The sequence below is a fragment of the Pongo pygmaeus genome, chromosome 16 (genome assembly GCF_028885625.2).
Source record: "Pongo pygmaeus isolate AG05252 chromosome 16, NHGRI_mPonPyg2-v2.0_pri, whole genome shotgun sequence".
Classification (NCBI taxonomy): domain Eukaryota; kingdom Metazoa; phylum Chordata; class Mammalia; order Primates; family Hominidae; genus Pongo; species Pongo pygmaeus.
In genome coordinates this window covers 38870342-38894892 of record NC_072389.2, presented here as the reverse complement: position 1 = coordinate 38894892, position 24551 = coordinate 38870342, and the positions used below count along the sequence as shown (strand labels likewise).

Here is a 24551-nt window from a genome sequence, read left to right as displayed (position 1 = left end):
AATGTGCCATCTCGGCCATTCCAGCCCAGCTGAGCTCACAGATGGCTGCGAATGTAGCCCCTTTACACAGAACAGAGGAACTGCCCAAATGTGCCAGTCATCTCACAGAATCAGAGAGATAAATAGTTGTCATCTTAGACCACTGAGTTTTAGAGTGGTTTGTTATGCAGCAACAGATAACTGAAAACTAACACATCAGTAAGCTTTCTTCTGAGATCTTGAGTGGTTACCACCTAATAAAAAGGTATTTTTATAAAAATTTCGACATCAATTCAAAGATCAGAAGACTCTCTCATGACTAGCTCTCCATGTGACTTTAGCCAGATGACTCCAGTTCTGTGAAATTCAACAAGAGGTACCTGAAATGGGACTCCTAGCGCAAGGCTTCTCAAACTTGAAAGTGCGTACAAATTGCCCAGTGATCATGCTAAGTGGTAGATTCTGAGTTAAAAGACTCGGGGGCTGGGTGCAGTGGCTGATGCCTGTAATCCCAGCACTTTGGGAAGCCGAGGCAGGTGGATTACCTGAGGTCAGGAGTTCAGGACCAGCCTGGCCAACATGGTGAAACCCTGTCTCTACTAAAAAATATAAAAATTAGCTGGGCATGGTGGCAGGCACCTGTAATCCCAGCTACTTGGGAGACTGAGAGACGAGAATTGCTTGAACCCAGGAGGTGGAGGTTGCAGTGAGCCGAGATTGCGTCACTGCACTCCAGCCTGGGAGACAAGAGCAAATCTCCATCTCAAAAAAAAAAAAAAGACCTGGGGTGAGGCCTGAGACTCTGCAGGTCTAGGCAGGTCCCAGGTGATGCACTGCTGCTGCTCCATGGACCTTACAAAGACCTTTACAAATAGCAAAGTCTTAGAGCAAAGGTCTGGCTGGGCTCAAAAAGGACACTGCTTCCTCAAGGAGTGAGATTACATCCAGAGTGGCAAACAGCTCACCTTCAGGCAGTAGTAGCCCACCACGCAGACTAGAGAGATGATGGTGTGGATGATGGCCAGGGCCCGCAGTGTTGGTGCCATATACCCGGTGCTCTCCTGAAGGACAAAGAATACCATCGCTTCTTCCTCTTCCTCGTCATTAAAGGAATTCCATAGGTTTGCAACATCCTCTGTCTCTTCTTCTAAAGGTTCTTCAGTGACCTGGCTCAAAACACACACTCGCTTATTAAACATCAAAAAGAACCTCAGTCATCAGGCTCTCCCCACATATTTTACATTGTTAGCATATGCTGTACAAATAGTAGTGACTCAACATTACTTGCTGAATGAATGAGGTTTTTAGGTAACTTATTACTAGGAATCACCCAGTATCTCTAATAATTGCAAACAAACTTTTAAAAAGGAGACAAAACCTATCTCTTGAAAAGAAAGCAAAAAAAATTAAAATTAGGCAACTTTTACTACATATGCTTATAATCCTTATGCCACAGAAGGGAATCTCTGATCATGCTGTGGCCTGAGAGGAGGCGAAGACACACACACAAGCATGAAGCATGTGTGTGCCCGCTCCCCCACCCACCACTGCCACCCAGCCAGAGACTCAGTATTTTCCATTCTTTCTGAGATGCCATTCATGGCTTCAGCAGCTATTCTTACACAGATGACTCTCAAATCTACAACTTTGAGGCTTTCTCCTGTAGCTCCAACTGCTTGCTGGTTTTCTCTACTTGGATGGCTGTCTGAAGTCACCTCAACCTCAATGTGTTTAAAACCAAGCTTTGCCTCTCTTGGCTGTAGACTTCCATTTTTCTTTTATGGGCAACAGAAGGTCATTAGTTTGTCGAGTGGAAAGTTGAGGTGGATAAAACAATGTTTCATACAAATTAGATTGGTGGTTTTAAGCAGAAAGGGAGATAGGCAAGACATAGAAAAGCCAGTTAAAAGACTATGTCGAGAATTCAGGACCCTTCATTAATTCATTGCACTAACAATTATTACATGCCTACAGCATGCAAGACCCACTTGCCAATGTTCAAAACCTTCATTTAACTTGAGCAGTCCCCTCTCTTTCCAAATCCTGTTAATTTTTCCTTTATAATGCTTCTAACAAATAGGCCAGCTATAATGGCTCTTGGTTACCTTATTCCTTGAAGAAAGAATTGTATTTATTATTCATTTTGAAATATCTTGTAGTTCCTAATATAGGGTCTAGCTCATGGTAGATGCTCAGCAAGTATTTGAAGACTAAATTAAGTAACGATTAAAATAAGCATGAACTATTGAAATAGTCCCCTCACTGGCTCCCTTGTCAGTAGTCTCTCCACTGCTAGAAATTGTATTCCTTTTAGAAGCCAATGTCTTAGAAATTTGCTACCTATTAGAATGTTTGCTACAATTAAGAGCACAAATTCTGTCATGATTCTTTTTCTACACATAGTATACTTAGTATACAGCATATTTAGCAAATAACCCCTGAATGAAGTATCACCTTATAAAAAAGCAGGATGAAGTTGATAGCGAAGGCTACAAACAGAGCAAGGAACCTCAGGTTGTAGAAATTCCTGGCCAGGTAATGCTGCAAAGAAAAAGGACAGGCAGAAGTAGAAGAGCTTTGGAAGGAAAAGAGAACTTCCTACTTTCACACAGAAGGTCAATTCTGGTTAGAAGTTCACACTTGACTCGTCTTACTCTTTGATGACCACTCTTCTAGGGCAACCCTGGCATTCTTTTCTTTCTTTTTTTTTTTTGAGATGGAGTCTTGCTCTGTCCCCCAGGCTGGAGTGCAGTGGTGCAATCTCAGCTCACTGCAAGCTCCACCTCCTGGGTTCATGCCATTCTCCTGTCTCAGCCTCCCGAGTAGCTGGGACTACAGGCGCCCGCCAACACACCCGGCTAAGTTTTTTGTATTTTTACTAGAGATGGGGTTTCACTGTGTTAGCCAGGATGGTCTCGATCTCCTGACCTTGTGATCCGCCTGTCTCGGCCTCCCAAAGTGCTGGGATTACAGGCGTGAGCCACCGCGCCCGGCCAACCCTGGCATTCTTAACACAGCCATGGCATGACTGTGTCATGTCATGAACATGGAACCAAAATGTTGATTTAAAAAAAATTGCTTAGAATTGGTATAAAGAATCCTGCTCTGGCTTATTGCCCAGGGAGCCAAAGGCCTAAACATGCCACCAGCAGAGGACTCGAGCCTTGCCTTGAAGTGCTGTGTGATTGCGTTTTTGTGATCACTCCATGCAGCAAGCAGTCTATTAGGAAACTGTAAGTAGTCCAGGCTCGCAGAAGACCCTGGCAACTCCCAACCTGGGTGTAGCCATTCTGTGGCCTCAGTCCTCATTCCTTTCCAAGTTACAGTTCCAGGAGCCTCTTCTTCTCCCTTGCTGGGAACAGCATTCCCATTCTTGCTGCCATCTTCCCCAGAAAAATCAGCATCCACAGACTGGAGTGGAAGCTGCCTGGGTAACGCTCCCAATCTCTCTGTGGGGAGCCCTCACTAATGGTGCTAGGGAAGGTGTGGTCCTGGCCTTCAGCCACTGTATCTCAGAGGGCAATGTATCAGAGAAAGAATATTACTAGCTGTTCTAAGCTTTGATTGCATATAGAACAATCAAGGTTTGGAGGACTAGTGTGGGAAGCTAACATAAGAGGAACAGTCTTTCTGATTCCCACGTGATCAAAACACTTCTCAACTTTTGGACCAGGATCGGCTAAGTCCCCACATAATACACACAAAGGACTGGGTAGAAAGAGGTGTTCCTGCTCTCCCGGTAAGGAAACAGGTGAGAGAGGACACCCTGCTGATAGAGCTGTTGGAGGACTGTGGTTCTTTCCAGGCTCTCCCCCTTTTCTTTTCCTCCAACAGAAAAGGAACAGGTAGACACATGGGAAGAAGAAAGTTTAGGAATGAGAAAGGGGAGGAAGTGTAACTGACCAAACAGTGAAACAAATCAGCGGCACCTCTCTGCCATCTGCCTGGGCCAATGCCTGCACCATGAACAGGGCCAAGGTTGGAACGCTTACCAGTAACTTGGTCTGATAGATTTCCAGCCCTTTAAAGAAATTGGCTGTGAAAGCTTCCAGCTTCTCAACCTTCTGACCACACCGCCGCTTCTTCTTTTTTGTCACTTCTGTCCACAGGTACTCAGCTTGCTCCTCTTCTTTGTCTTTGTCTTCCTTCTCTCCATCTTCCATGCTGCAGAAATGGGAAACCCACTCAGCAGGGCAGAAGGGAGGGCGGTCTGGCCCAAAAAGGGAGACTAGATTAAAGAGAAATCTGGATTGAGAGGGCCGGGAGGTAGAATCATTCCTTGAGGGTGGAAACTTCAGGTCTTTATCAATCCACAGTGGCTGGACATTAAATTTATATTCAATGAGGATGAGCCATGATCTTGGTGAACATCAGCTATATACAAGTTTGTACTCTTCTTCCGAAATTAGACTTAACAATTTTTTTCCCCTTCTGAAGTTACCCTTTATTTTCTAAGCAATAGTACCTACTCTTCTAAGCTTCTGGCAAGATTTAATAAGATATTGTATAAAAGACCTGAGCACAGGCCTGACAAATAATAGGTATTTAATATTAGATATCATTGTCATCAATAGATGAAGGTGCAAAGTCATCTGGCCAGATAGTGAAACTCTGATCTGCTAGTGGGATTATAAACTTAGCGAGATGAATATAATGTATTTATTATATAGCTAGAGTAAAAGGAAATATACCCAGGGCTTGCAGAATAATTGCTTGCATTGACAGAAATCAAGTTTTCTATTTACTATAGCAACAGAATATCAGATGCTATCAATAACTATTTTCTTTTTTCCTTTTTTTTTGTTTTTGAGACAGGGTCTTGCTCTGTTGCCCATCTTAGAGTGCAGTAGTGTGATCTTGGCTCACTGCAGCCTCGACCTCCTGGGCTCAAGCAATCCTCCCACCTCAGCCTCCCAAGTAGCTGTGACGACAGGTGCATACCACCATGCCCAGCAATTTTTGTATTTTTTGTAGAGATGGGGTCTCATTATGTTGCCCAGGATGGTCTCGAAGTCCTGGGTTCAAGTGATCCTCCAGCCTCAGCCTCTTAAAGTGCTGGGATTACAGGTGCGAGCCACTCTGCCTGGCCTAAGAACTATCTACCATAGCAATTAGAGTAGTTGATGCTACCAAGAACTTACTCTGCCTTCTCGGATTCTACTTTTCCTTCTGCTTCATTTGCTGCTTTCATCTCTGCTGCCTAGACAAAAATAACAATTAGTCAAGCTTTCCTCAAAGAAGCGAGGTCATGATGATGAGAACTTTTCTTGGCCATTTGCTTCTTGGTCACAAATTTCAATGACTTTTCATGTTTCTGCTTCTCTCAGGATCACTGAACGTAAGTGTTCTGCTATATATATATCAAGTGACTCTGAAGAGATGCCAAGACAAAGATTTGAAACTTGAAAACTCAACCTCCCTTCTATAACTTACTCAATTCAAAGAGGAAACTTGTGTTAGGACATTGTGAGAGCCTCAAGGCAGTGGTTCTACTGCTCCATAGGGTCAGAAAGAGATGGGACACAGATCAAACCAAGTTTGATCAGCCTGCCTCCATCTGACAGGCTTCTTCTTGCCTTGTCTTTAATCGTCTTGCCAGTATCCCAATCCCTCTGGCTGAGGACCACTGCAGTTAAGAGTAAAATTCAAGCCCCTCAACACAGCCTATGAGTCTTGCATGATCCTGGTGTTTCTCTTCATCCCCATTTTGTACCATTTGACTCGTGTCCCACACCCAAACACGCAGACTTCCTGGAACATTCCCAATCATTCCAGGCGTACTTCCAAAGGATACTTAGCCATATCCTCTGCCTGGAGTATGCCTGCCCCAGCTTTTCATGTGCCTGCTGCTCATCAGGACTTGACTCAGATGACACCTTTTCAGAAGCCTCCTCTACCTATTTCTGATGGGCCTACATTCACTCTGTAACTCATTGCATGTTCATGTGTTCTAACACGCAGCACAAATGATAATTATCTTATTTGTTGTCTTCTCCCACTAGAAGTTAAGATCCATGAAAGCAAAAATGTTGTTTTCTGCTTTGAACCTATGTATTCCTATATCCTAGAACACAGGCTGGCACATAGCAGTCCTGGAATGGGACCCTATTATGTATCAAACTGTATTCTAGGTTTTGGGGCTACATCAGGGAGCAAAACAGAATATTGTGGGAATGCTGATTCTGATGTTTTCTTCCCTGAATCTTCAAACCAGCGTTCTCTCCTACACAGAACTATAGTACCTGACATTTCTCCTTCCTAGCATTCTTTATACCTGTCTTGACTTGTCCAATGCCTTTATTCTCCACTAAACTGTAGGGACAGTGTGTTTCTTATTCACCACCATATTCCCAGAGCCTAAAACAGTGATAAAGCACATTAACTTTTCAATAAATAATAATGGAATGAATGAATGAATGTTTTTGGGCTTGGATCTTTTCACATTTCTCTACTCTCTTTGATGCTAGAATGACACTGTGAATTGGATACTACAAGAGAGGGGAACACCTAGAACCTTCCATGGTCAAGGGGCTCTGAATTCCTGCTATCTTGTTCACTTAATCTTGCTGACTGACATGAAGTACTAACTGAACAGTGAGTGTATCACAAGGATAAAAATGTCCCAAGCATGATCAAACTCATTGAGAGGCCAAATCATAAGGATCATTTTGACCTTTTATGACACTGAGAAAGCACGGACTCAAAAGGAAGGTCTCCTTTTATGTTATTCTTTGTTTCCTATGCTTTCAGTTCACTGAATGCATCTGCACAGCATGAGAACTAACCTTCTAATAAAAGTCTGAGGCAAAGTGTCACAGGCCATCATGTTTGAATTCTACAATGTAAACTAGAAGACCAACCAATGACTAGACACTGAGATAACCATCTAAGCTTGATTTCTGCAGACATGTCAGAGGTGGAATTATAAGATCAGCGTAATCACACCAGAGCCACTGTCTAATATAGAGTGTTGGCTTCTAGGGAAATGGTGTCAGTAATGATTACAAGATACGGTGGCAAGTCTTATTCTGGGGATAAAGGAAGATGAAAGAAACAAATGACACTTACCTGAGCTTTCCTCTTCTTCTGTACAGTACTCTCTAATGTAGGGGGTTCATCCTTGCCAATAATTTCTGAGAGGTCACCCAAACCCACTTCAGGCCCATGCTTTAAGCTGCCCTCCTTCTTTGGGTGGAGTCCAAAGAGGTCTGACATGATATCTGTATCTCCCTTCTCCCCCTTTATGAAGTGTACTAGTTCAGTGGTGATACCTGGCTCCATCACCTCTGCCCTCTCAGCCTCCATAGTGTCATCATGGATACCAAACTGGGTTGGGTCAGGCATGTCACCCAGGATCTTGGTCACTCTGATGTTCTTTGCCCCTTCTACCAGGCCCCCTCCAAACACTGTGCTCCAGAGGATCTGAAAGATTCCTCCCAGGATGGTGAAGAGCAACTGGAATAGCCCCACGAACAGCATCCAGAAAAAGGAGAAGAGCACCTTCACCAGCTCTTTCGCAGTCATCTTTTTCACGTTCCTGTACTGCTTCCTGAGGTTCTTCAGGGTTGCTCTCTTCAAGAAGTCGGCGACATTCCTCTTCACAGAGGCACAGGCCATAGCAAATGCAGAGGCCGGCTCGAAAGACCCGTCTTCTTCCTCTTCACCCGCAATTTCTAACACGTAAGAAGAATCTTCATCTTCTTCCTCCTCTTCTGGCCTGTCAGCTGAATCGGATTCAGAGATCTGAGATGCTAACTGCATTTCAAAGATGGTGTCCTCACAGAAGTTCACAAACAGCTCCATCTTTTCCTGCTCCCCACCTTCGTTGACAACATCAAAAATGAACTGTCGCTTAGATTCCTTCACCTGGGGCTTCTCCCACTGAGTGCGACTGGATTCACTAATCTCAAAATAAACACGCTCAATCTTCTTGGCCCCACCCATGATCTCAATGCGTCCTAGGTAGGGTTCGAAGTAATTTAGCACACTTTCTGCTGGGTCCAACAGACACTTCAGGCGGGAATCGTTTGGCATGTGTTCAGAAAGATTTGTCAATAACACAGCCACATTAAACCCTATGTCCTTGGCTGGCTCATGGAACCGGTCTACAAAATCAATGTAATTAAACATGTCATTCTCATCAGCTTCTGCACACGACAGGAGAAAGTCAATCTCTGACTGCGTGTACTGTTTTTGCCCTTCCATGGCCTTCTGGAATTCTTTTTTGGAGATAATTCCTTTACCATCTGGGTCATATTCTTTGAAGGTGTCTGAGCTGGTTAAGTCTTTAAGTTTCAAGAACATGTCAAAGAATTTCAAGATCATTTCTACATTGGTAGATGATTCTACCAGTGTGTCAACCATCTGCTTGCCAATGGTGCCATTTACCACATTCCCTGTGAGGCAGGTTCAAAAAGACATACAAATATATAAATAAACCCAAGCTATCATGTCATTTGTCAGGTAGCTATTTTTAGAAGACTTTTGTGCCAAATTAGTCAGCTCTTCTCTGACCGTGATGATGTAGGAGGGAGCAGCAAGCCATAAAGACTACACCACTAGGCGCCAAGGGGGAAAGAAACAAAGGGAAGAAGGAGGTGGCCACACCACTGCCTTTAACATGGCCTGGGGCCTGGGAAGTGGTTTCATTATTAGATTATCAGGGACACATAGGGATACATGGTGTCCCTTTGATCCCCTTAGACCTAGGAGGGTGCCCAACTAGATGGCTGGCATACACACTGGCAGCCAGATGTGTTGAAAAGCAATGGGGAGAGGGAGAGGATAGGGAAGAGCAAAGCTTGGAGGTTTTCCCCAGTTCATTCTGGCTTTCCTATTGATAGAAAATCAATTGATTTCAGGCTTCGTCCATCAGACCAGGTGCCCCTCATTTTATTTTTTGTTTCTGAAAATTTGGCTTTCTGACCAATGTCATATGGCATCAGTGACCTGCCAGAAGGATAATCTGCATGATCAGTAATGTTAGTGCTCAGACCAATTACAGTTGTGTGAAGGCCTAGTTATACCAAACAGCCCAACCTTCCAGGAGGGACAGAAGCATCACCACCATGTCCTGAAGGAGATCCAAGAGTTCCTTCAGCAGCTCGATCTGACTGGAATCCTAGAACAGAAACAGGAGATACCCCTGAGCTATCTGATCCCTCAGTAAAGTACAGGGCAGTGAGCGAGAAGAGCCTGCTCTGGAAAGGTTAGGTGCAGGCTGCATCAGTGTCGGGAAAGAGCTTCCTTCTCATTCTGAATGAGGATGCCTTATCGTCCACTGTTTGCAGCACCGGGAGACTCACTGTAGCAGGACTCATCCAACAAAGCTCCTTTACATTTTTCCATTTATTAGTACAATGTGGCAGATATACCAAGTGTTGTCCAAAACGACTGAACAACCCAATGCACCAAAGAGCCTTCAGGTATCTCTAGTAGTTTACGTTGTCATTTTCTACACTGGAGAAATACCAGTGAGCTTTATGGGAACACTGGACATCTGGTAAAGGTATCAAGGTTATAATCACCAAGTGGGTTCTCCTTTCTTTCTGGATTAATTTAGAGTCTCCTAATTCTAGTTGGTGGTGATCTGGGTGCCACTTGTCCCTTTAAATGGAATAAAATGGAGGCTATTCCTCTGGATGGTTTTGATACCAGTCTGTTTGGTTTTAATTTCAGCAATGCAGGAAGAGCATCGCTAAGCTAACTCTGTGCTTTATACCCTATGTCACAGTAGGAAACAATTCTTGGAAGATCTGAGGTGGGCAATCTGGGGATTTGATTAAAAATGTATTCTGAGTCACATACCTTTTACAGACCCCCTGCAAAAAAGAAAGAAAGAAAGAAAAGAAATAATAATAAAAAAACAACAAAAGAAAAGAAAAGAAAAGAAAAAAGGAAAAAAAAAAAAAAGAAACCAAAAACCAAAAACCCAACCATAGCTCTTTGCCTAGCCCTTCAACTTTCAGAGGAATCTTCATCACCTATGGTGTGTATCACAGCTATATACAAAATATCACAGAAGTGTAGGATATCAGAGCTGGGAAGAGACCTCAGAGATCACCTATTCTAACTTTGGAAATTTCAGAGATGATGAAACCAAAACCAGAAAGGGAAAGTGGCTTTCCAAAAGTCACTGGTGAGGAGGCGGCAGGGCCAGGGCTCTCGTCTCGAGACTCTACACTACACTGCCCAGCTGACGTAGGAATGGACATCTTACTGTCAAATTGCAGCCCTCCCAGGAACTCTCTCCTCCCATAAGGCCAGAGTCAAAAGGGGAAAAATGAAAGGTTAAATAGCACATTCCAGAAGAGAGGAGGCAGATGTGACAGCCTTGAAAATTTTAGATACACATGATTTAAGTTAATGCTGCAAATGTTACTCTAATCAGCCTCAAATACCTCCTGAAGGTCTCCCTCATGTGTTGCCATGGAGAGAGGCAATAAACTGCTACATATGCTACATTTATTTGTTCATAATAAATGCTCTGAGCGGTTCTGATTCATCTTGCCAGAGAGATGGGGAGTGAGAAGGAGAGGCAGAGACAGGGAGGGAGGGAGGAAGAAGCAGGGGTGAGAGAGAAGAGAGATGTGGATTACAGAGACATGCAACATGGAACAAATCAGACGGGGCTGGTAGAGAGTGTTTGTAAGTTGACAAAATGGTGACAAGGAAGCAGAAAGGATTAGCACCATAGAAAGCAAATGTTGAGGCAATAATAAAAAGGGTAGGTTGGTGAGACACAAAGAAGGAAGCTGCGTTCATGCAAAAGCGTGTCTGGGACCCCCCTGGAGGCATTCATTTCCGTCTCCCATTTTGGCCTTCAGTTTAAAAAACTGAGACCTAATATGCATGGCTTGTCCAGCCTTTGATCAAGCAGCCACATCACAATGGGAACACCAAGGAGTGAGGACTGACTTAGCATTTCACAACAATGACACGTGCAGGGAATGGGCCACAGTACCTGAGAGAGTTTCATCTGCATATTAGCAAAGACATGGAGGAAGCCAACCACGGCGTCCCACAGCCTGCTGTGAGCCAGGCTCTGTTGATTACCAATGCAAGGGCCCTGCGGAGAAGAGGACATTCTTATATCACTTAAACATCACAAGTTGCTCTGAAACCTGTCTAGTAAGGGCATCTGATACCTACTTATATGAGCAGATAGACTTTCCAAAAGTCAAATATTTCATAGCTCAGTATTTTCCCAGGATTATTACTTTTTCTTTTCCTGATTATAGGATACCGTATCTAGGAAAAACCACTAGGGATTTCACAGTCCAGCGATTTTCAAAGACTTTCTTTTAGCCTCAGAATGAGTTTTTAAAATAAAAGCTTACACTGGAGAACAATATTTAAAACAGTGAAATGCTGTGGTTGACACAGGGCTGAAGGGCACGCTCTCCGCCATCACCTTGGCCTCAGAGGCCTTTGGAGGAAATCAAGGGTGCTGCGAAGCACAGTGTGAAAACCAGGCCCTCATCTACCTATTGTTTCCAGGCAAAGTTACACATGCTGATAACCATACAGCTATCTAATTAAGTAAAAAAAAAAAAATCTGTGTAGTAATCTTAGCATTCAACCACATTTAGGATTTTCTTATAACCTAAACTTCAGATATAATAGCATCTCTAACAAACTTTTCTGAAAGTCAAATGTAGAGGAATAACTTAGTTTGCATTTTCCATGTTAATAATCTCACTGTGTGTGTGTGTGTGTGTGTGTGTGTGTGTGTGTTTAAGACAGAGTCTCGCTCTGTCACCCAGGCTGCAGTGCAGTGGCATGATCTCAGCTCACTGCAACCTCTGCCTACTGGGTTCAAATGATTCTTGTGACTCAGCCTCCCAAGTAGCTGAGATTACAGGCATGTGCCACCACGCCTGGCTGATTTTTTTGTATTTTTAATAGAGACAGGGTTTTGTCATGTTGGCCAGGTTGGTCTCAAACTCCTGGCCTCAAGTGATCCACCCGCCTTAGCCTCCGAAAGTGCTGGGATTACAGGCCCCAGTGAGCCACTGCACCTGGCCCCTTTGGCTCTTAAGGGGCTTGCTTTCCTCTGAACTCATACGTATGTGGGTTTTTTTTTTTTTTTTCTTTTTTTTTTTTTTTTGAGACAGAGTCTCGCTCTGTCACCCATGCTGGAGTGCAGTGGCACGATCTCGGCTCACTGAAACCTCTGCCTCCCAGGTTCAAGCAATTCTCCCTGCCTCAGCCTCCTGAGTAGCTGGGATTACAGGCACCCACCACCACGCCCAGCTAATTTTTGTATTTTTTAGTAGAGACGGGGTTTCGCCATGTTGGCCAGGCTAGTCTTGAACTCCTGACCTCAGGTGATCTGCCCACCTTGGCCTCCCAAAGAGTTGGGATTACTTGCGTGAGCCACCGTGCCCGGCCACATATGTGGTTCTTAAGCACAGTATATATGATTATTTTAAATCATGTATGATTCTTTCTTTTTTTTTGAGACTGAGTCGCTCTGTCGCCCAGGTTGGAGTGCAGTGGCGCGATCTCAGCTCACAGCAACCTCTGCCTCCTGGGTTCAAGTGATTCTCCTGCCTCAGGCTCCCGAGTAGCGGTTACTACACGTGCATGACACCATGCCTGGCTAATTTTTTTGTATTTTAGTAGAGACAGGATTGCACCGTATTGCCCAGGTTGGTCTCGAACTCCTGAGCTCAGACAATCCACCCGCCTCAGCCTCCCAAAGTGCCAGGATTACAGGCATGAGCCACCGCATCCGGCTGTATGATCATCTTATATTGAATAATTTTCCTTGTGCATATGTATTTTCTCAATTGCATTGTAAGCTCTTTACGGGTAGAGGCAATATACTGTTTCTTTTCATGAACCACAGCGCAGAGTACAAACTGAGCGTTTTGTTGAATGAATGAATAAAAGCCCTGTTCATGAGTCTCCTGATTATGGTAATCTGAAGATGAAGTATTACTTTTGCTTTAAAAAAAATCTTGTATCACAGAGGGTAATGATGTGCCTACTAATTTTATAGCAAATTATGCCTGAATATATCCTCTGTTCCTTTTCTAAAGTAGCTAGACCACCATAGACAATGAATAGAAAATACTACAAATAGAGAACGACTGCAGCAAGATCTAGACAGTTAACATGAAATACACTTGCAGGTTTGACCGCCACTGCATGTAGCTTGTGTGCTTCTGAAGTTACTTCTTCCAGAGTTAATTTCTGACAAATCAGTAGGATCTCATGGATCCTGTTTTTAATCTCTATCAAGAGAACATAATTTATCCCTTAATTCCTTCATTCCATGAATCATTTCTCCACTCCACTCTCCATGCTTACTGAACGATATATGCCAGAAATTGTTCTAGATATAAAGAATTTTAAGTCGAGTAAGACATTTTCTTTCCATGAGAAGTTTTTAGTTTAGGAGGGAAAGCAAAATGTAACTAGATAAATGCAAATAAAGTGTGAACACTATAAACAGGTCCAGTGGGGGGACCCCAAACTGTAGCTGCTTATGGAATGCAGGTACTATTGCTTCCTATTTATAGAAAATAAATATTGTCAGCATCAGGGCTGGATGGATAGTGCACTGTGTACAATCAAGTATTCTGTTGGGAATATAGAATACGGGCATATCAACAACGTTCTCTTTGTTTTCAACCATGCACTCTGTAGCACATACCTGGATGTATTCTGTAAGAGAATTGAAAATCTGCTTGGTGACTGCCAGAGCTTTGGAAAAATTGTGCTGTCCAGATTCATCAATGATGTCCTTCCCTGAATAATACCAGTAGAAATCACTGATTGATTCCTAAAAACAAATGAATAGAGCTTAGTATTTCTCAGACTTCAGTCAGTGAAGCTAAACTCAGTGTTTGGGAAGGGTACATGAGAATCCTGCATCTCTATGACCTCTTTGCTCTGACAGGAGCCAGGGACCCTGTGAAGAAGTGCAGAGACACCAGGTCTGTAGAATTTTTCACGCACAAATATCCCTCCAGAGGAAAGAATAGATAGGAGTGAGGACTGCCTTCAGCTGGAACTTGGAGACTATGAAATAGGATAATTTACTCAATGTGAAATATGTGAAGATAATGGTAATTATCCAAATAATCATAATAACAGCAACAACATAATAGCTAATATTGTAAGTGCCAGACATTGTTCTGAGTACATTACATATACAGGCATACAGAGATTCAGAGATAATTTGAGTTTGATTACAGATAAACTACAGTAAAGTGAACACTACAATAAAGTGAGTCGTACAAAATGTTGATTTCTAAGTGTACATCAAAGTTATGTTTACAATATGCTGTAGTCTATTAGGTGTGCCATAGCATTATGTCTTTAAAAAACAATGTAAGTGCCATCATTAAAAAATACTTTATTGCTAAAAAGTGCTAACAATCATCTGAGCTCTCAGCAAGTTGTAATTCCATCATCTTTTTACTGGTGAAAGGTCTTGCCTTGATGTTGATGGCTACTGACTGAACAGGGTGGTGGCTGCTGAAGTTTGAGGTGGCTGTGGCAATTTCTTAAAATAAGACAATGATAACTGCATCAATTGACTTCCTTCCATGAAGGGTTTCTCTGTAGCATGTACTGTTTGATAGCATTTTACCCACAGAACTTCTTTCAAGATTGGAGTCAACCTTCTCAAACCCTGCCACTCCTTTATCAACTAAGTTTATGTAATATTTTAAATCCCTTTTTGGCATTTCAACAATGTTTAGAGCATCTTCACCAGGAAGATTCCATCTCAAGAAACCACTTTCTTTGCTCATCCATGAGAGGCAACTCTTCATTTGTCAAAGTTTGATCATGAGATTGCAACAATTCAGGTTCATGTTCTTCAGGCTCCACTACTAATTCTAGTTCTCTTGCTATTTCCAACACATCTGCAGTTATTTCCTCCACTGAAGTCTTGAAGCCCTCCAGATCACCCACAAGGGTTGCAAGCTATTTCCTCAACTCCTGTTAAGGTTGATATTTTGACCTTCTCCCATGAATCACAATTTTCTTTTTTTTTTTTTTTGGAGTCTCGCTCTGTCGCCCAGGCTGGAGTGCAGTGGCACGATCCTGGCTCACTGCAAGCTCTGCCTCCCGGGTTCACGCCATTCTCCTGCCTTAGCTTCCCGAATAGCTGGGACTACAGGCATCCGCCACCATGCCTGGATAATTTTTTTTTGTATTTTTAGTAGAGACAGGGTTTCACTGTGTTAGCCAGGATGGTTTCAATCTCCTGACCTCATGATCCGCCTGCCTCGGCCTCCCAAAGTGCTGGGATTACAGGCATGAGCCACTGCACCTGGCCCACAATGTTTTTTAATGACATTTACAATGTTGAATCCTTTCCAGAAGGTTTTCAACTTACCTTGCCTAGATCCATCAGAGGAATCACTATCTATAGCAGCTGTAGCCTTACAAAATTCATTTCTTAAAAAATCAGACTTGTAAGTCAAAATTACTCTTTGATCCATGGGCTGCAGAATAAATGTTGTATTACCAGGCATGAAAACAAGATTCATTTCCTTGTATATCTCCATCAGAGCTCTTAGAACCAGGTGCATAGTCAGCAAACAGTAATATTTTCAAAGGAATCTTTTTTCTTTTCTGAGCAGTAGGTGTTAACAGTGGGCTTAAAATAGTAAACCATGCTGTGAACAGATGACAATCCAAGCTTTGTTTTTCCATACATAGAGCATGGGCAGAGTAGATTTACCATAATTCTTAAGGGCCCTAGGATTTTTGGAATGGTAAACGAGCAGTGGCTTCAACTTAAAGCTACCAGCTGGGCTGACCCTAATAAGAAAGTCAGCCTGTCCTTTGAAGCTCTGAAGTGAGGTATTGGCTTGTCCTCTCTAACTATGAAAGTCCTAGATGGTATCCCTCTTCCAGGAGAAGGCTGTTTCATGTACACGGGAAATCTGTTGTTTAGTGTGACCACCTTCATAAATTATCCTAGACAGATCTTCTGGATAACTTGCTGCAGCTTCTATATCTGCACCTGCTGCTTTACCTTAGACTTTCGTTTTGGAGATGACTTCTTTCCCTAAACCTCATGAACCAAACTCTGCTAGCTTCAAACTGTTCTTTGGCAGCTTCCTCGCCTCTCTCAGCCTTCAGAGAATTGAAGAGAGTTAGAGCCCTGCTCTAGATTAGATTGTGGCCTACGAGAATGTTGTGGCTGGTTTGACCTTCTATCCAGACCACTCGCAGTGTCCCCATTTCAGTAATAAGGGTGTTTTTCTTTCTTATCATTCATATGCTCACAGAGGCAGCCCTTTGAACGTCCTTTAATAACTTTTTCTTTGCATAGCTTGGCTGTTTAGTGCAGGGGGCCTAGCCTTTGGCCTGTCTTAGCTTTCAACATGCCTTCCTTACTAAGCTTCATCATTTCTAGCTTTTGATTTAAAGTGGGAGATGTGTGACTCTTCCTTTCACTTGAACACTTAGAGGCCATTGTAGGGTTATTAACTGACCTAACTTCAATATTGTTATGTCTCAGGGAACAGGAAGGCCTGAGGAGAAGGAGGGAGATGGAGGAACAGTTGGTGGAGTGGTCAGAACACATGCAACATTAAGTTTGCTGTCTTACATGGGCATAGTTCATGGCACCCCAAAACAATTACAATAGTAACATCGAAGATCACTGATCACAGATCACCATAATAGATATAATAGTGAAAAGTTTGAAATATTGTGAGAATCATCAAAATGTGACAGAGACACCAAGTGAGCACATGCTGTTGGTAAAACGGCACAGATAGACTTGCTTGATGCAGGGTTACCACAAACCTTCGATTTGTAAAACACACAGCATCTGTGAAGCACAATAAAATCAACTGCAATAAAATGAGGTATGCCTGTATTCAACCTCTCAATCTTTACCACCACCCTATGGCATAGGTCCTACCCCTTTTACTGATGAAAAACCTGGAACACAGGCACGTTAAACAGATTGCTCTAGGTTACAAACCAGTAAGTGGCAGAACCAGGATGAGGAATCAGCAAAGAGGAAAAAAATCCCTTTTTGTTAACAGGTTTGTGTAGATTTTCTCAATATAATTTGGGCTTCCTTGAAGCAAACCATCTGACTTCTCAACACGAACTTGTAAACTCATCCTATTCCTATCATCTTGTGTAAGTCTTTTTTTCTAGTGAAATCTGTTCTCATTCACAGGTTATTTTAGAGCTCTTGGTTGTGTTATAGCTCTTGGTTGTTTTATAGCAACACAGATTGGTTTTCACTGGCAAAACTAAAGTAAACCAGCATTTTATAACAGACGATTTGGTGTTTAACCACATCTCCCACTTCTGTCTTTAAATGTACTCTTTGGGCACTGGACTTCCCATGCATCTGTGGATACACATTACAATGCCTTCCTTATAGGGGCTTGACTGCATCCTGGGCTGTCCCTGACTGTGTGTAACTGTGTTTATATCTTCTGGAAGCAAAGGTGAGAGGTCCCATTGTCCAAGGCCCTCCCACTCACCTGCAGACGCAGAAGGTAGTCCACAGTGCTGATGATGACATTCACGGTGGTGGTGTTGCCCATCTGAGTCCGCAGGAAGTTCTGAAAGTCTGAGAGCACCAGTGCCGGGTCAGAGCTTGTCCCTGCCATGCTGAGGGGGCCAGGCATGCCCTCTCAGCTGAGCTCAGATAAGACATTCTATGTGAAAAGGCTTACAAGAATACCATGTTTGGGTCATGGCAGATCCTGCAGGGCAGAGCTCTGCTCTGAGCACCCCCCAACCTGCGGACACCAGAAACTGGACTTAACGAGCCCCAAGGGGCTAGATGGAAAGGGCTGAGTATTTAGATTTCTCATCTGAAGATTCTGGAAGCAGCTTAGCCTTGGTGGCACTAAATATCACTAGCCATGATATTTACATAGTTTCTTATTGAGGAATGCATTAACTGATGTCCTTGAGTTAACAACTAGTTGCATCAAGTGGGGCATACTGAACGGAATTCTAGTTTTGCCCCTGAGCGCTGTGTTTCCTTGGCAGATAAATCTGTTCCACTCACCACTGTTATGTCCCTCACAAAGTAACTGTAGGAATCTAAAGAGATCACGCGTGAACTCGTCATTCTGGAGTACTTTTTCACCTTGAAAACATAAAACGTTGATGAGCATTGGTTTGGCTTCTCAACAGAGAATACTTTCCAATGTAAATGACTACAGAGATGATAAAGGAGTTGTGTCAGAATGGTTTGGAAAAGGAACTTTGGATGAATGGAGAAAAGCCCAATTAAACTGAGCTGAGGCTGCAGGGCACAATGCCCAACAAATGCATTTGTAATGAAGACAACTGGATAAGGAGAGTAAATGGCTCACAGTCCATAACGCATGCTTTACAGATGGAAGACACTTCTTTAATTAAGCACCAAACTGCTGAGTTCAACTCAACATGCAACCAAGCCTAAAATGTTTCTGTGCTGAGGCAATTAAATGAGATCTCCTAGGATTCACACACATGGTAGGAACTCAGGCCAGAAACTGAAACTTACCACGTTCACGAACAATGACTGGTAATGAGAGAAAAATAGAAGAATACAAAGTAAGAAAACCGTAAACATCATGATAAACTGTCTTTAGTTAAAACTGGCTATGTGAACACATCCATCCTAGATGATAGCTTTATTAAAACTACTGATGGAAACATTTTGCTGAAACAGAGCAAGTCCTTGCATACTAAGCAAAGACATGAGCTCTGACCAGAAATAGGTAATTGAGATTTTAAATGGCCAGGTGCGGTGGCTCACACCTGTAATTCCAGCACTATGGGAGGCCAAGATGGGGTGGATCATCTGAGGTCAGGAGTTCAAGACCAGCCTGGCCAACATGATGAAATGCTGCCTCTACTAAAAATACAAAATATTAGCTGGCTGTGGTGGTGGGAGCCTGTAATCCCATCTACTCAAGAGGATGAGGCAGGAGAAGTGCTTGAACCCAGGAGACAGAGGTTGCAGTGAGCTGAGATCGCGCCACTGCAGTCCAGCCTGAGCAACAAGAGCGAAACTCTGTCTGAAAAAAAAAAAAAAAGATTTTAATCAGAAAGAGAATGGCCTTCACATTCATTAGTTACTTACGTGTTCCTTCTTCAGTCACCATCCCCAGGCCTTCAGCTTTATTCTGCCTCTCAAATGCATTCAAATCAAGGACACTTTTAATAGAAAGAAACAAAGTTCAGGGCTATGCACACTGGGAAAGCAGATTTCTAACGTTAATGTACCTATCAACTAAGAATATCCTGCCCCTGTGTTATAAATAAACTAACACATTCCAGGGTGGTTGAAAGTCTAATGATTCCTTGGTTTTGTGCCTAGCAGTGTTTTCTTAGGTGCCTGTAGCTCACAGACTTTGTTACATACAAGTAGAGGGGTCATAAACACTTACGGTGACTCTCATTGTCTGTCCAGTTTGAGTCTTTTGGTGAAGACTCAAGGTCTTCACCTTGATGTGAAGGTTTAGAAAGGTTTTCCAAATAAAGAAGGAATAATCTGTTTTTAAGATTTCTCGAGGGAAAGTTTACTTTAAACTGCACTGATTAATGTTTGCCTCCCACCTATACCTACTTTCTCTGAGAATCGCATGGAATTGTGGTTTCCAGAGCTTAGGATGAGCTACAAACTTCCAGATTTCAAAGGGCCATGGCCTTTTATGATTCTACATCATTCAAAAGCCTATAGAAGCTGAGGTTCCGCTTTCCATAGGGAATGGTGCCTCCAGGCATTCCTGAATTTATGACAAGTTGGCCTTCATTTTTGTCCCTACTCCCCACAACCTTCCTAGTCACAGCAACTGCCAAATTTTACTTAGCCCGGAAGCTGTAGTGCAACCACAAAGCTTGCTGATGAGACCACTGTATGATCATGTTATTTCTAAGTGGGGCTCATTCCATTTTACTAACGGAGTCTAACTTATTCCCCAGTCTGAAAGGTTTCATAGAACGTAGAACACAGCTCTTAGGAAAATTTATGGCTAAGTCCATTAAGACTGCAAAACTTAGCTTTCCTTCTACCATGGGGCAAAGGCATGGATAAAAATCTGGCATTCCTGTTTTCTTTTTAAGGAGTCACATGTTTTGTGATTTAGGTAAATTTCACTTACCTAATTTCATCATTTAGGTAAAAATGATTTAGGTAAACAGTGAAATCTCTATTGCCATTTTTTTCCCCCCAGATTCTGCTGGCAAAAGGGCTTGCTCATCAACACAAAACTATCCTTCTACTTTGGTTTAGCTGTCAGGGGAGGAAAACATGGGAAAGGACATTTGGACATAGTTGCTCTGAAGCAGCAGTTTTGAATCTGAATCTGTGCAACACACATTTCTGATCCTTACTCCATTCCTAAATACCCATTTTGAATGTTTTCATTTCCCTACTGCTTAAATTTTTAAAAAACATATATTGTTTTTATAATCATAAAAAACCCAGCAGTAAGACATCTTAAAACTTCTGTTAGAACTCAGTTGGCATCTAAGTGTATATCACCTGTCTGTCCAAGCTGTCATTATAAATGAGTTAAGCAATATTAAGTATTACAGGCTACTGAGAGAACTCTTAGAAAGTAAGTGGATAATTTTATGAGCAATATGGAATTGAGTTGCCTTGATTTTTGCCATCTCTGAGTTCATATGTACTATTTTAGCCTCAGAGAGTCAGGCCTGGAAATATTCCTTTTTGTTTTCCTGAGAGAGATAATAAATGAATAGACTGTTGGTGGGGAAAAGCCCCACAGAGCTGAGAATAAAGAATTATACTGCAGCTCAGATACACTCCCTACTGCCCAGGGTACGATATTTTACCCAGTGAAATATGGTTAGCAAAAGTATGTAGTCCACCAAGAGAAAGGATGTCCATCCTCCACATTTTTAAATGGAAAGCATAATTGGAGGCAAATGAGCTAGGTAATTAAAAGTTTAATTTCTTTTAGAATTATCTGCAGACTATCCAAATACATATGAATCTTAGACAATAAGCTGACACTTTTCTTAGAAAGATTCTGGCTCATCTCTGAATTGAGCAAGTATCACGATCTATGACTCTGGATTATATATTATTTATGTGTCAGAGCCGTTCAGCCATGAGGGGTGGCTTAAACAGCTTAATAACATGAACGGAAAGTTCAAAGCCTTGTTTTTTAGGCTATGTCAAAATGTTCCCATGCCAAGATGTACCGCTGTCAAAATGGATGTGTCAAAATACATACCACCCTAACACACATTCAAGCTCAAAGAATTGTTAAGGATAAAGATTAACAAAGTACTTAGTGGGTTTAATAAAATAGCCTTCAATCATAGTCAGGAATCTCCCCTCTTTTCCATTCTTTTCTGGTTTGACTTTTATGGGCATACATGTTTGATGAGAAACTCAATGCACACACTGAGCCTCCTGGGAAAGCAACATAAATATGGAGGTAAGGAAGGGAGATTAAACACAACAGCAGTGGGGGAGCGTGTGTATGTGGCTAATGGCAATCACATTTTCCCCTCTGAATGCTAGCTGAATTGTAATCCTGAAGGCTGGAGGAACAACACCTACTCTCTTAGCTTTCTAAGTAGGTGCTTCCTCTCTCGAGAATTCTATGGTAGGCCAGTATATTTTGTGCTCCCCTTCCCCTGCCTCCTATGCTTAGAGGGAAGAGTTTTTTAAATGCTACGGTGGTTTTCCCGCATTTACCTGCAAGACTGCATAAGACCAGAAAGGCTTTGAAAGAATCCAGCATCCTTTTTCTCCTTTAGGTAATCTAGCATTTTCTGCAAGGGAGACACGTTGTAAAGGGAAAAGCAATGAAAACTATGCCACAGAGCTGACCCTCCTAATCCTGATGGAGAAATCCCCAGTCACACTGAGTTGGACCCTCTACTTATGGAAACAGAGTCCCTTGGGGTACATCATGTTTATTTTATAAAGGCCCACTGGCATTTCTTCTAGGGCAGAATTGACATTCATAGACCTACTGATTGAAGTCCCTTCTATCTGGGGACAAGCACCAAGGCCGTGATATAGTAATGTATCACGAAGCTGAGTTATAATCTGAATAGCTCATGCTATGAATTTGGTACACAGGAGCAAGGAGCTTAGCCAGTAAGGAGCCTAGCTGAAAGCTCAGTATTTCTTTCACAGTGAGGCTTTGTTTCCTGTGTTCTCTCTTGCTGGAAGGTATGAACTTTGTCTGACGTAATAAAAATTTTGTTTTTTAAAAAATAAATAAACAAAAGGCCCTGTAAGAAAGTCAAATGACAACTAGTGGTAGGTGGTAGAAGGGAACAGAAAGCGAAGGATAACCTAGAAAATGACAGTTTTTAATGAAAAATTGGAGAAATTTTGGGGGGATGAGTTAAAGGCTGGGAAAAGCTATATGCAGTAATGTAGTTGTGAATCTGGAGACTCTCACAGGCCCTGGGATATAACCCTCATGAATGCCAAGGGTCTGTTTGAAATTTTACTTCCCTGTACACACAGATGCTTTTAACCAGAACCCGGAGTGCCTGAGAAACACCGGTACGTTCCTGTCTTCTGCAGCCTGTTCCAATTCAGATTGTTGAAGGAATACCATGTGTCAGGTACTCGGTTGTATGCTTCTATGTGTTGTCGCATTTAATGCTCACTAGAGTGTAGGCTGCACGATGGCAGGAGTTTTTATTTGTATTATTCACTGCTACACCCTCAGCCCTTGCAGCAGAGCCTGGCATGGTCATCAGTCAGTAAACAGTTACTCAATGAATGAATGAATGAATGAATGAATGAATGAATGAATGAATGAACGAACGAACGAATAACAGATTTGTGAGTTTATCAGTTCCACTTAACTGATGAGTCTCCTTGTTCATACTAAAGGCAGCTAATAAGTGAAAATAAAGGGCTAAAGTAAAAACCTAACTCTTAGGAAATTTTTCTAGAGAATATTTATACAGAAACTTATCTACTGATGAAAAACTAAATGTTTTTATCTTTAATCCTGGGTAATACCTCTTTATTAAAGACACATTTGCCTGCAGACTCCCAGCCATGGTTGTGTTCCCAGCTACTCTGATATAACTGGCCACTAAGGACAAACGCGAGCTAAGTGATTCTGGGTGGCTCCCCTCTGTAGCAGTCAACTCCTCTTCCCTGAAGCATGACAGGTGTCAAATGGGAATACCCCGGGAGCCTGCCCAGCCGCTGCGAGTTTCCGTTACCTGTTGCACACCAGCATTGCCTCCGTTCAGAATGGCGATCCCCAGCTTCAGCGTCTCAACCACCATGGGGCTCATCTCACCTGCCATGGTGAAGATTCGATTGAATCACCAAGGAAACAGATGGTAAATCATACCTCCTGGGCCTTAGCAGGGCTCTTTAATAATGGCTATATGTCACAGCATGATATCTTTGTGGAAGTTACATAAGCCCATCCAGAAACTAGGGAAATCACCTTTGCTAGCGCTTATCATCTGAAGGACCATCTCTGCAGCACCACGCTCATGCAGCCGAGCTTGCTGATAGAGGGTTTTTTGCTTCTCCATCTCTTTCTCCTGGAGGGAAAAAAAAATCACAGGGAAACATTGGTTCCTACCCAGCACCAGGGAATTTACCCTTAGTGAGGTGAGAGAGAATTTTCCAGTTACCTAAGGAAGGTAACACACATCAACTTGGATAAAGCAGACCTCTGAAGTTTATTTCCAGACACTAGCCAGCTTTCTAAAACTGTCTACCCATCACTCTTATTTTGATGGTACATTTTCCATTTTTTGTACTGATAGAACACACAGTCCATTCCTTTTGGATACTATAATTGTGGGAAGCAACCCAACATTAAAATGTGTTTGTTTTCGATGTTCTGTTACACAGGGAAACCTGCTGAGGGGTCAACTTGAGTATTTCTGGCTGAATGCAGGAAATGCTCACTTATCTGGAATGCTCAGACTACAGCTAACACATTTTTTTTTTGAGACGGAGTCTTGCTCTGTCACCCAGGCTCGAGTGCAGCAGTGCAATCTCGGCTCACTGCAACATCCGCCTCTTGGGTTCAAGCGATTCTCCTGCCTCAGCCTCCCCAGTAGCTGGGATTACAGGCATATGCCACCACACCCAGCTAATTTTTGTATTTTTAGTAGAGATGTGGTTTCGCCATGTTGGCCAGGCTGGTCTCGAACTCCTGACATCAGGTGATCCACCCGCCTTGGCCTCCCAAAGTGCTGGGATTACAGGCGTGAGCCACCACACACTTTCTATCAGACATGGGTTAGGAGAATGTCAAAGCTTTCCAGCCTGTAATTATAGTCATTTACTTCTGCTGTGTTTTGTCATGTACTTTGTCTACAAAAGAGTACAAATAACCTAATATCGTTTCATCTTGAGAATTTCAGGGTCCTGTACTGCCTCAAAATAAAAATCACTATCAACTTACATTTATAGAATAATAGCGCAAAAGCCAATCAAGTGTCTCCGTTCCTCTGATTTTTATATATATATATATATATATATATATATATATATTTTTTTTTTTTTTTTGAGACACTGGATGTTACTCTGTTGCCCAGCCTGGAGTGCAGTGGTGCAATTAGAACTCACTGCAGCCTCAAATACTTGGGCTCAA

General features: G+C 42.5%; 1 protein-coding gene across 1 annotated transcript in view; it reads right to left on the bottom strand.

The window, feature by feature from the left end:
- RYR3 (ryanodine receptor 3) overlaps positions 1 to 24551 on the bottom strand; it is a 566641-nt gene that overhangs the window by 20215 nt on the left and 521875 nt on the right. Inside the window, exons 78-92 of the mRNA XM_063652550.1 lie at positions 23388 to 23487; positions 23155 to 23234; positions 21653 to 21729; positions 19061 to 19134; positions 18479 to 18496; positions 17996 to 18076; positions 17460 to 17548; positions 13643 to 13771; positions 10943 to 11047; positions 9019 to 9100; positions 7048 to 8375; positions 5121 to 5179; positions 3972 to 4143; positions 2434 to 2520; positions 945 to 1145 (exon numbers count right to left, since the gene is read on the bottom strand). Coding sequence (XP_063508620.1) covers positions 945 to 1145; positions 2434 to 2520; positions 3972 to 4143; positions 5121 to 5179; positions 7048 to 8375; positions 9019 to 9100; positions 10943 to 11047; positions 13643 to 13771; positions 17460 to 17548; positions 17996 to 18076; positions 18479 to 18496; positions 19061 to 19134; positions 21653 to 21729; positions 23155 to 23234; positions 23388 to 23487 — 2682 coding nt within the window. The remainder of the gene's footprint in view (positions 1 to 944; positions 1146 to 2433; positions 2521 to 3971; positions 4144 to 5120; positions 5180 to 7047; positions 8376 to 9018; positions 9101 to 10942; positions 11048 to 13642; positions 13772 to 17459; positions 17549 to 17995; positions 18077 to 18478; positions 18497 to 19060; positions 19135 to 21652; positions 21730 to 23154; positions 23235 to 23387; positions 23488 to 24551) is intronic.